Source organism: Pleurodeles waltl, chromosome 4_1, assembly GCF_031143425.1.
Source record: "Pleurodeles waltl isolate 20211129_DDA chromosome 4_1, aPleWal1.hap1.20221129, whole genome shotgun sequence".
NCBI classification, from domain to species: Eukaryota; Metazoa; Chordata; class Amphibia; order Caudata; family Salamandridae; genus Pleurodeles; species Pleurodeles waltl.
In genome coordinates, this window is record NC_090442.1 from 989,563,694 (window position 1) to 989,576,796 (window position 13,103).

General features: G+C 41.9%; 1 protein-coding gene across 50 annotated transcripts in view; it reads left to right on the forward strand.

The window, feature by feature from the left end:
• Positions 1 to 13,103, forward strand: part of LOC138288307 (mucin-19) — a 1,675,551-nt gene that overhangs the window by 516,966 nt on the left and 1,145,482 nt on the right. For all 50 annotated transcript variants that reach the window (XM_069229764.1, XM_069229784.1, XM_069229763.1 and 47 more), the window contains 3 exons: positions 650 to 734; positions 4,348 to 4,376; positions 11,375 to 11,404. In XM_069229764.1, coding sequence (XP_069085865.1) covers positions 650 to 734; positions 4,348 to 4,376; positions 11,375 to 11,404 — 144 coding nt within the window. The remainder of the gene's footprint in view (positions 1 to 649; positions 735 to 4,347; positions 4,377 to 11,374; positions 11,405 to 13,103) is intronic.

Here is a 13,103-nt window from a genome sequence, read left to right on the forward strand (position 1 = left end):
TGCACTATCTGTGCACATACAGATATATTTGCGCATTAGCTAACTTTTTTCAGATGTGCATGTTTGCAGAGCCAGCACGAGTCACAAGAGGGAACTTAAAAGGGGCCACCTGCATTCCTTAGTCTGTAAAGTTTCAGCAGGACAAAACCACTCTCGCTCGTGTTAAACAAAAGAGAGATGGATGCAGCGCTTGTATTAATCGGCCTTAGGGAATTACCTTTTTCACACTGTCCAACGACAGACAGGGGCAAACCATATGAGTCTTGGTCCTGAAAAATAGCCTTAGCTTTTATTTTTTGGAGGTTTGATTGTTCACTAGAAGTCACATATTGGCTTAAGAATACACAGGTAGCTGGAGAAAAATTATTAAACCGTCCCTTTTCTAGCAAGTTTTATCATTTGAGTATTTGGAGGAGAATCTTGCCTTCGATTGGCTACAGTTAGGAAAATAGCACACATTTGCTTAGGAATAAATAATTACTCTTCAGTTTTGATTGACAAGTTAACTGGATCCTAATGTGTGTGCGCAGGGTTGATACATTTGCTGCTGTTTATGAAAGATTACGACTCGGAAATGTTTAAAGCCACAGCTGTAATTCATGCGATCTTTTCGCTGTTGCCCGTTAAGTCCTGTCCCCTCTATCTACAGGTTGCTTTGCCAAATGTCCTCCTGAAACGCCATATCTCGATGAGGATAGCATGAAATGTTTGTCCACCTGCTGCCCTTATGACTGGTATGGTACATGTTTTCTAAATTATTTAAGCGATTCCTAGCATGCTAAAATGTCGTCACAAAGATCTCGTTGTTCTAGTTAACAATTTGCTTTATTTTTGATAATGTTTCATAGTGCGATTTTCCTAGATTTTTATGAAATGCATTCAGTGTTATACATTTGCAGTTATTTTTGTTTTCTTATAATATGTAGAAAAATTGAGGTGCCGCTGTTAAATTTAACTGATGTCATTCAAATATATCTGGATGAAAAAGCGAATGCATAATAAAGAAACCCTCCCTGACTTTGGTAAAGTCCATTTTCTCATACGGTAAAGCAATTAATTACATTGTAACTTATACCTGTAGTGTGTCCAGGTAAGCAATCATTAATACATGCCTCATGGTTAGAGCAAGTTAAGACTAATGTCATTTGCTCTCTCACTCCATTGCTTATGGGGCATGACGCATTAACTGGTACGTCCCCACTGGTATATCATGGACACCTAAATGATGCAAATTGCCTATCGCTTTTACAAAAGTGCCATCAGTCACCTGGGATCTGCTTAAAAACTACCCAATAATTCCTCTGAATGAAAAAGTGTTAGTGTCACTATTGATGTAAAATGGTTTGCTCACAAAATTAGCATTGCAATTAATTTGGAAAGATCAAATGAGTAAGTGTAGAGCAGGAGTCTCCACCCTTTTCTGTAATAAGAACTATTTATGTTGAAAATAATCCCAAACTACTAATATTATTAGTGTTGTAATAGTGACCACAGAAGAAATGACTACATTAGTAGTGCCCCTTGCAATATTATCAAAAGTGATCACCCTCCTCGAATGAGGAGGAATGCCAGCAGTAATGTGAAAACTGCTTTGTCAAACTAGAATACTTCTCAAGGGTGTGGAATTTAATAAAATATCTACTTGTCCGTGGGACAAGCTGCCTTTTAAATCTGCTTGTCCTGCAAATAAATCCACTTGTCCCTTTGGTGCAAAGAATTGCAGTAACAACTTAAGGCAGCAGTCTCATTATATAAAAGCTCCGATAATAGCCTCTCTGATTATGCTAGGGCTCAAAATATAGTAGAGTTTGAATACTATCAATTCCCTTATGTTGCCCCCTTTTCTTCAGATCTACATACTAGGGCTAGAAGTAGGAGTAAGCAACATTTTCACGATTAGAATGCCCTTTTGAGTCAGTGCAAACCTACTAACTTGTGTATTTTAGGGTTTTCACTAGCTCTTGTCTAATCTTTTCCCATACTGATCAAAGTTGGAAATGTACTTCTGAATAGGACAGAGGTAGAACTTCTTTCAGGGTTGGGGAAAAAAGTTGTTGGAGGGAAAGTGAAATTGTAAATGTGAAACAGATTTTTGCCTGAGCAAATCCTCACATTTATATTTGTTCAAACTAAAATGCAGTTCACAAATATTTTCTAGGAGTACTATTTCCTGGCCTACTTCTGTAAATTCTTAGGAATTCATGAAAGCCGCAAATCTGCACTAATGCAAGGACATATACCACAGCTGCAGTTTTCTGTCTTTCTTTAAGAACTGGGTCCCTAATTAGGTCTGGTGTTAACCAAGACCTTATGTTTTTAACTAATTTTGTCTCTCTGTCAGCTGGCTTCAATGTGAGTGACAGTATTTTGCTCTTTCACAAGGAGCATATCAACACACAAAGTAGTTTTATCAGTGCCAGGGAATACTGTGTGATTTTTGAGACCAGCAACTATTGTTACTTTTAGCCAATGTTTGGTATAATGCTGAAGGTCCAACAGCTCCCACAATACTATAGTTTTACAAAACTATGTCAAAACAAGACACCTGTATACAAACCCAAATGGCTGACTACTAATATCAGACCTATTGGCTTTTCCATTGCTTGTTTAGTTTCATATTTCCCATAACCTCGCTGAAACTGGTTACACAGATTTTTCCATTGTGAATATTTTTTGGGAATACTCACATGAACAAACACATTTTACTAGCAGTGGTGTCTAAAAATTCATAGGTGTTTGTTTAGAAAAAGGAAAACCTTTTTTCCTAGATGCATTTTTTGTGAACATTTTGTTTTGAAAACAGAGAATCATCAGTCTTGGTTTCAGCAAATATTTGCTTCTTAACAGAGATCACTCTGGGAGCATTATACATAGCCTGATAGTGGTAAACTTTGCGAACATGTGTGCACATTTTTATGCTGGAAAATCTGCCAGTAGTGCAACCCGAGCTTACATTTCCACAGAGTGCTCACTGTAATAATGAAGGCTTTGCATTAATGAAACATAAATACAAGTTTGAGCAGTATTAACAAATGGACAGACATTACCTTAGCTGTAGACAATGCCCTTCCTGGGTCTAGAATGTGGTACTGTAAACTTACAACCAAAGGATTTGTGTTGCAGGGTGTTGGGCCTACTTGTCCAAAGGACAAAATAGACATGAAAATTTGTTGTCCTTGAACCTAAACACTATGTCCTGGACGTCAGGCTTTATGAATTGCATACCCCTACCTCTACATGGATAATACAGAGCAGTTTTAACTGCAGTCCTCCTGTACCAAGGTAATACACTGTCACATAGTTTAGTTTACAAACTCCTTTCAATATGCTTTCAAAGAATGAAAAGTAAACACCAATCTCAATGTTAAAAGAATAAGCAGCAATTTGTCAGAAGACAGAGCCTGACATATGACTTCTAGCTTTGAATCCACATGAAATGAGACAAGATAAAAACACATATTTTGTGCTCATTCACCTTCTGAATCTCACCAAGGTTTTTACAGGGGTGCTGCAGCAGCCCTCTCGACCCTACTGTGGGCGTCTATGTCTAGAATGTGATAATTTTATAAATGACTTTCCAACCTGCAAAGGCACTTTGTTTTTTAACAAATAATGTAGACTTGAATTGCATTAAACTTCCTTCTTCTGTGACTGGACTTCTATTCCCACTCACGGTGGCACGGTGCCCGATTTCCATCCAAATGAAATAAGTTGCACCTGCCCTCAAAGAGGGTATCTGGCTATGGAGTTTTGCTGTGGAGCCCGTTAATCTGGGAGAAAAGGCCACAACATATTAAAATTTCATCGCTGTCACTACCTTACATTTGTCTTGTTTTTTTTGTGCAGAGTAAGTCATTCTTTACTGCAATTGATACGTGTTTACATTTGTCCTGGATAGTAAATGTATTTAATTGCTTTTACTTAGCATTTTCAGATATTTTCTGTGCACTCTTAAGTGTTTCATTCTTTTCCGCCACAACACGTTTGATGATGTAAAAGTGTGCAGTTTCTTTCGAAGTATCAAACATGTTTCAATCTATGTTATTCATGGCTTCCTTAACAATTAGCACCCCTCACCAGTTAATTCAGATACAGAATGCGTCTTCTTTTCAACTCCTGCCACTCTCCCTCATTATTACCTTTATTTTGTTCTCTTTGCTATCTATCGACCAATTGTCAGTTGAATGTAATGTCATGTCAGACAGTACAGTACAATACTGTATTCGTTTTAGTGAAGTTGATAACATTTGATGTACAATGACACAACCATGCAATGACACTTTTATTGGTGATATGCAATTTAACCATATTGCTCTAAATGTATTTTTGTGTTTTCATTTTGCTCAGTGAGAATTGCAATGACACCGTTTGCCTAGGTCAGTATTTATTTTCATTTATAATTAATAAAAAATTACTTTTGCTATATCTTTAAGCAATATTTATTTTGGAGAAGAATGGTGCCTGCCCATTTTTGAAATGTAGACTAACATATGTGTGTGTGTATTTCAAGTACATAGTGTTGTTGCATGCTATTGTACTTCTCTGTTTTAGCTGGTTACACATGGAGGTATCACAATAATATAAGGTGCAGTGGTCCTTGTTCTGTAGCTAACCAGTGGATCCTAGGGCAGACCACATGTTGTGCCACAAAGGCTCATGTTAATGTGTGAAATATGGGCTTAAATAGCCACCCACCCATCCACCCACCCCCATCCACCCATCTATTCATCCATTCATCTTCATCATTGTGTTTTCCCTTTGTTTACTATGCATGCGTTTTTGCAGTGATTGTTATAAAATACATATTCCCTTTAAAGGGGAAGTAATGCAGATTATGTAGTGTGTCTAATGGACTTGTGTTAGATTGTTTAAGCATAAAAAGCCTATGTACTGCACTCTCGCACTCACATCTCATTACCCTTTCTCACACCTTTTTAACTCTGTCCCTCACTCTGTCAGGGCTGTTTGTTTTACAGCGCTATTGATGGATTAAAATGTAAGAGTGCTATATTCAAATGTTTTAATAAGAGAATTGGTAGACGCAAATGGGGCTCATTCTCCTACCTTACTCAATACCCCGACATTGTAGGGACGGTCACTCCTGCCAATAGCATGGTACCCTGCAAAACCTTTAAAATGTTGAATTATGCCACTTTAATGTGTAGCCCTGCATTTTGAGGCAGCTGAAACTTGGTGCTTTAACATGCTTGCCACTGGTTTTCAGCCATATTTGCTCAATTGCATTAACGTATGGCTGCTTTTGTGTGGACATACAAAGCTACCAAGTGTCCGCATGGCAAATGTCCCTCTTTATGTCAGTCCTGACCTTTTAACAGATATCACATTTCTGGAACTTGACATTTTGATGCTAAGATTATAACTATGGACTGAAAACCCCAGTAGTAAAGTGCAGATGGTTAAAAGCCAGGTACCACACATAACAATGAGGCACCTTTCAGCTACGACTTTTGTTGATATGTGGAAAGTCTTGTGCCATGTTTTCACCACTATCCCGTATGCATGATGACAGCACTCTTTTTACAGGTACCTGTCACAATGGGCTTGAGTACGAACTTGGCAGAGGGGATTACTCCGTCCCAAATGTGAAAGATATCCCGTCTACCATATTCCAAGTTCCGTTATATCCTACGGAACTTGTAATACGGTGGACAGGATGTCCGTCACATTTGGAACAGAGTAAACCCCTCCACCAAGGTCATAATCAGGCCCTATAACTTGCATTGAATGTTTAAAGCCTGGAGTGTTTGGCAGTTTGCTTGTTATCAGTACTGACTTGTAAGAAAAAAGGGACCTGATGTATCAAAGTGTTTCACCCATTCTGTGGGTAAATGTGATAGTATATATTGGCCATGATTCTAATGATCCGGCCTATTCACCAATCAGTGAAAGAATTACACACTGCCAAAAGATCAAATATGACTTTAATATTGTAAGACTCTCTATATTGTATAAAATAATTAGATCAGACCAAACCATGTTTTTAATTCGTACACCTTTAATCCAAGCACACAAAACTGGAAGAAAGAAAAGGAAGAAGAAACAATATATCTGGTAGAGACTTCTAGCTGCAGATTCCTTACCTTTGAATTTCCCAGGCATCAGACTGGATCCAGAAACCTTTGTGTTAGCAGTACTCCTGTGCGCTGTCAGGTGGCTTCATTCAGTTCTGCACTTTGTGATGTTGTGATCACCTATAAAGGCGCTACCCAGGCACATGGATGTCAGTTACTTTTCTTTACATGTCAGTTAGCCCGGATCTGGTGAAGAGCTACGTCTCTGTCTCCTTTTAACATGTTAAGTGTTTCGAACGATGTCTTCTAGGAAGGCAGGTTTCAAGCCGCGTGGTACCTTTCATCGCACCATGTCGGTTACAGACCCTTATCTGGTCTGTTTATGGTGTCTCAAGTGCAACCACAACTTGAAGCCTCCCCACGTACTGACTTGCTCTCTCCCCCCACTGTCACTGTGGAGGAGGGAGTATCTTATGCAATGCTGGTGAAGAGGGCCACAAAGGTCCTTGATCTCGAACTTCCCTCTGTGGCAGTCAAGACTAACATCTTGACGGAAGTGCTTCCGCCTGGGGCTTCCTCATCCGAACCACTATTGCCCTTTAATGAAGCACTGATTGATGTCCTGCTGGGAACCTGGTCCAAACCAGCACAGGGGCTCCTGTGAACAGGACATTTGCCTGCCACCATTTCCCTGCCCTGGGTGATCCTAGTTTCCTCACCCAACACCCCACCCCTGAGCACTTGGTCATCCAAGCCTCAACTACCCAACAACATGTTCCCTGCCACTCCCCTGGACAGGGAATCCAAGAGGCTGGTTTTCTTCCATCAGCCTAGCATTGGGGTCAGTAAACACTGCATGCTTCTTGAGCCGTTATTCTCATACTTTGTGGGATACAGTTTTGCAAGTGCTGCTACAGTCTTGGTGGAGGCTCGAGCCATCCTCTCCCAAGCAGTGAAGGGCAGGAGAAATGCAGCGAAGTTCACCATTAGTTATGGCTTGGACACAACTGACTCGCTAGGCAGAGCAACTTCTTCGACAGTGGTGTTGAGGCGCCACACCTAGCTGAGAAAATCTGGCTTTTCGGGGAATGTCCTGGCTAACTTCATGGACATGCCCTTTAACAAGACTCATCTCTTCAGAAAGAAGCACTGGAGCAATTCAAGGACTCACAGGCTATGCCCAATTCCTTGGCCTCTCAGTGACACTTCGCCCCCTGTCAGCCATTTGGCCCTTTCGTGGCTAAGGAATGGGCGTGCCACCCACTGTTCTGTGCAGGGTCACCAAGCTGTGCAAGGACATGGGTGCGGTGCATTTGGACCCTGTGGGTCTGGTAGCCAGAAGTCATCTGCACCAACCACCTAGCAGCTGCAGCCTCTAATCACTCCTAGTCTGGTTCTGCAAGACCAAGGGTACCAGGTGGAGGGAGAATCCAACATTATCTCTTCCACTGGCAGTAGTTGCAGCTCATCTGTGCAGGTTAGGGGTTTCAGTCTTCCAACTGGCTGTTGAAGGCGGGTTCACCCCAGCTTGTTGTCTCCCACCTTCAGTCTACGACAAACCTCTTGCATTTGCTGTGGTTCACTATAAATGTGCAGAAGTCACACCTGATTTCTTGTCAGACACTCCCTTTCATTGGAACTGTTCTGAACACAGTGCAGTTTCGAGCTTATCCTCCCCAGCAGTGAGTCCATAATAGTTAGGTTATGATACCGATGTTTCAGCCTCTATCCTGGATTTTGGTGAAAATGACTGTGTGGCTGCTGGGCCTCATGGCCTCCTGCATCCTGCTGGTAAATCATGCCAGATGGCATATGCAAACTCTGCAATGGTTGCAGCATCAGGGTGATCTCTCTGACATAGTCCAGATCTGGCACGGAACTGCAAAAGACCTGTAGTGGTGGCTTACGAACTGCGATTGGGCCAAAGGCAGACTCCTCTCTCTTCCCCAACCAGATCTGACAGTAGTGACAGATGCATCACTTCTGGGATGGGGAGGCCACCTGGGAGAGGTGGAGATCAGAGGACTCTGGTGGAATCCAGACTCAACATCAACTTGCTGGAGCTCCGTGTGATCCGACTAGCATTGAAAGCATTTCTTCTCCTTGCCAAGGGGAAGTTGCTGCAGGTGTTCAATGACAACACCAGTGCCATGTGGTACTGCAACAAGGATGGTGGGGTGGGGTCATGGACCCTTTGTCAAGAGGCCCTGCGTCTATGGACATGGCTGGAACAGCAGGGCATAACCCTTGTGGTTGAACACCTGGCAGGTTCTCTAACTGGTAGGGTAGACAAACTCAGCTGTCAATGCCTAGTGAGTCATGAGTGGCTTCTCCATTTAGAAGTGGTGAAAGGACCCTTTCAGCAGTGGGAAGAGCCTTGGTTAGATCTGTTCGTCTCCGAAAAGAATGCACAAGGTCAGCAGATTTGCACTGGAGTCTCCACAGCAGCTATCGCTCAGAGATGCTTTTGTCTCGAGTGGAGTTCAGGCCTCTTGTAAGTCTTTTTGCAAATTCCACTTCTTCCTAGAGTTCTTAAGAAGATCGGGAAGGAACAGGCCCAAGTTATCTTTGTGGCTCCGGACTGGACACAGAGAATCTGGTATCCAAAGCTTCTGAAAATGAGCATTGATTCTCCAATCTGGCTGCCCTTTAGGAAGGATCTTCTGTAGCAGCAGCAGGGGAGGGTTCTCCACCCGAACCTGTCAGCTCTCCGCCTCCTTGCGTGGAGATTAAGCAGCAAAAGTTGATAGCTTTTTGACCCTCCTCCCAAAGTCTGTAAAGTTATTTTGATGGTCAGGAGGCCTGCCACCAAAATAGCATACACCTGCCGTTGGCAAAAATTGTAAAATATTGTACAGAAAAGTCTATTGACCCTCTTTTTGCCTCTCTTTCTGATATCCTCCTCTTCATTCTTACCCTTGCCCAGCAGGGCACTCTTAAGGGTTACTTTCCTGCTCTGTCCACCTTCCTGTGGCTGCCTGACCAACCCTCTTTATTTAAGTCCCCTATTTTAAATAGGTTACGGAAAGGGCTTGTACATATGTTTTCCCCTTCGCTCTTCATCACGCCTCAGTGGGACCTGAATCTGGTTCTCACTTACCTCATGTGTGCTCCTTTCTAGCCTCTGCACAGACAGCCTTTCTGGTGACAATATTCTCTGCCGGGAGGCAGACTTTATCATCCAATCCTCCCTATCTTAGTGTCTTCCCTGACAAGGTGGTGCTTTGCACCCAGGCCTATTTCTTCCTGAAAATGGGGACTCCATTCCATTTGGGACAGTCTTTCACCCTGCCCACCTTTTACACTCCTCCACATCCCACTAAAGAAGAGATGTGACACCACCACCTGGATCCAAAAAGAGCATTGTCGTTCTAGCTTGACCACACAAAAAAGTTCCGGTGGATGACCAACTCTTTGTGGTCTCTATAGGTGCTACAAAAGGTCAGGCAGTACAGAATTGAACCGTATCATGCTCGGTCGTTCTCTGTGTCAAGATCTTCTACACCCTGGATAAAAAGCAACCTTCTGAGGACTTGAGGGCCCATTCCACCACAGGAAAAGCTGCAACCACAGTGTTAGCTCATTAAGTTTCAGCCCTAGATATCTGCTTGAACAGTTAAGTCTGCAGAAATGGGCATTTCACCTATTCGGTCCTGCAGGACTTTTTAGTCTAGGTAAAGTTGTCTGCAGCCCACCACCAGCAGGATATGACTTGGGTATCTATTCAAAGGTAAGGAATCTGCAGCTAGATGACTCTATCAGATGAACAAGTTACTTAACTTTGTTAATGCATTATCTTGTAGACACAATATCTAGCTGCACATTCCTTACAGACCCACCCACACCTCCCTGCTCTGCAGACATATTTCTAGGGCTAGGGCTGTTTCCCCTTTTCAGGGCCCTATTTTTGACACACATTCATCAGTTCACTTTATGGCTCTGTGCTTCTGGCCTGGAAAGTCGTGAAAAGTAAGTGACGTCTGCACACCTGGGTGGCACCTATAGAGGTGACCACGACATCACTTCCAGCGCCAACAACGCTGGTGATGTGCTTGTAGCCCATCTAAGCCACCCAATGGCGCACAGGGGTACTGCTCATGCAAGGGTTTCTGGACCCAATCTGACGCCTGGGAAATTCAAAGGTAAGGAATCTGTAGCTAGGTATTGTCTGTACCAGATAGTGTGTTACCAAAGATAAGTAACTTGTTTTTTAGTGGTATCCCTAAACAACAGACCTCAAGTAGAATAACATTCGACCAGTTTTTCTTGCTGCTTCCTTGTATAACAAGGTTACATTGTTTTGCCCACCTCAGGAAGAACTAAAAGTAACTCATTCTCTCTCACTTTTTTCTTTGAATGGCATTTTAGTTTGTGGTTGTGAAGGTTTTTATCAGTGTTTATATATTTACACTGGTAAGGGTTGTTGCCTTTTTCCAGGGTTTCATCAGTTGTTATAGGTTTAAATCTAAAACAAGATATCCTAGTTATAACCCTGGCTATGTCACTATTGAAATTATTTAAAATGTTGTCAGCGATGTCATATGATTATGTGAGGTCATGGGAAGTGCGTGAGAATGTCACGAGTTATAGTTGTGTGCCACAGAGCATTCTTGAGTCTTCAGTACCCTCATAAAATTATAGTTATTCAAATTTTACACATCCCAGTGTGGGTCTAGTAATCTGATGTGGTGTTTCTTCAGTCTTACCATAACATGGGTCCCAAGAAGAGTTACTAGCACATTATACAGAAACTGAAGATTGATTATCTGCAGTGGTTCAATACATCTGAGTTCAAAGTGAGGAGAGGAACTGGGACAGTCTCATGATGAGGAGTAGTTGCTACCAACACTTTTCAAACCTCAAGCAGAACCTGTTAGTTCCACCTAGGCTTTCATAATTTAAGGGGGTACCAGTGACTTCTCATCGTTTCTAATTTGATGTATTGAGTCAAATATAAATCGTTTTTTTGGATTCTAAGATATTCAAATTTCTGGAAAATCTGCATAAATTGAAAAAAGATGATAGTCGGCATAAAGTACATAAATGATGACTGTGATAAAACATAACATATAGTGGAACTATATTTTAGAGAAAAAGTTCCCTCTTGCAGAAACTTTATAAAACTGTTTTTAGTGACAATTCCTATAGGAAGATGTCTGTGTACATCCTTACTTTCTTAATCTATAAAACTATAAAAAATTCTGTGAACTATAGGTTGGAATTTCGTTTTTTAAATATTTTTCCTCAATGAAATGGAAATTAAAGACTAAAATATGCTATGAACAATTATTGACTTTAATTTTTCTCTACTAATTAATATTTCCCTTTATTGTTTATTTTAGAAAGTACCACAGCTCCACCCATAACCACAGGTAAAGCACATTTTTTAAAATATTTTATTTAATGTAAATAATGAGTCAGAGAATTTGCTCAGGGCCTAATGAATGTTTACCTTTCAGCTGGCTATACCATCTCCTCTCTAAGAGCCAGATATAGCAGAGTCTGATTTTGCGAATCGGAAATTGCGAGTCGGTACGACTCGCAATTTCCGATTCGCAAAATCAGATGCAGTACGGTGTCTCAGACACCGACTGCGAGTCGCTATGGGGTCGCAAAGACTCACCTCATTAATATTAATGAGGTGGGCCGCATTTTGCGACCCCATAGCGTGTCCCTGCACTCACAGGGATGGTGGTCTGCTGAAGTCAGCAGACCTCCATGTCTGTGACTCCTTTTTAAATAAAGCATTTTTTTTTATTTTGCAGCCCGTTTACCTTAGAGGAAAACGAGTTGCAAAATAAAAAAAAATAACAAAACCATTTGGTTTCGGTTTTTCAGAGTAGGCAGTGGTCCATTGGACCACTGCCTGTTCTGAAAAACCCTTTTTGGCAACATTCACAAAGGGGAAGGGGTCCCATGGGGACCCCTTCTCTTTTGCGAATGGGTTACCACCAGTGTGACACTGGTGGTAACTGCAAATTGCTTTGCAACCACATTCGCGGTCACAAAGCAATTTAGCATAGCGATGCGAGTCGCAAATAGGAAGGGAACACCCCTTCCTATTTGTGAGTCCCATTCACAATTTGCGAGTCGGTACTGACTCGCAAATTGTGAATGAGCATCGCAAACGGGATTTTGCATGGCGCAAACTGCGATTTTCGCAGTTTGCACCATGCAAAATGTTTGCTACATCTGGCCCTAAATGATCAAGGCCTTTGTACATAAGTGAAGATAACACTGGTAATTGGAAAAGGCTTCATCCTATTGTTACCTTGGTTTTGTGTTGATGGGGCTCTAGAGGTGTCCATATATAGTATAGAAGCCTGTTGTGCCCAGTATCAGTGATCTGTGGATGTGGACACAAGGTGGATCTCAACTGGCAACTGGTTTACCAATGTAGTAGCTTTCTGAGTTGTATTTGCAACCTTGTGGCCTGTTACTGCATTCATGTGCCTGGCAACTCTCATGCCTCTCCTCTGTTCTTCTCTGTGGCTCCAGCACCATTTTGGTGCCATCTTTTCCACCTCCTTCCCAATGGCCTGCAACACGCTGTCATTACAGTAGCTCATCAGCCCAGATCAACACACATGCCAGTAGGGCTGGAGACAAACTGGCTGCTAATGAGCATGGGCAGTGCTGTAGATAGGAAAGTACTCACATCTGGTTATGATCATTCCTAGAGCTAGGCCACCTTGCTTGATATCTACTTCTTCATCACAATGTCAGAAAAAAACAGTTCCAGAGTGGGAATAGGCAATACTTCTTCATCCCAATCAGAGGAGGGTACTTCTCAATTGATAGTCTTCTTATCTTGTTTCTTAAGAAGTTTTTTTCCATTTGGCTTTTTCCTTCTTCTGCTGCTCTTTTTTAGAAACACCTACAAACCAATGTGTGACTTTTATAGTCTAGACAGCTGTGTCCTAAAGGAAGGTATTACCATTTCCTCTGACAGTAAAGCAAAAGGCAAAGGTGTGGCAGTTATGTACAGCCCTTGACAACATACAGCTTATCATAGTTTCATGAAGTTATTGGATTGAAATCGTGTAGGGTTCCGGCATGGAAGGCTTGTGA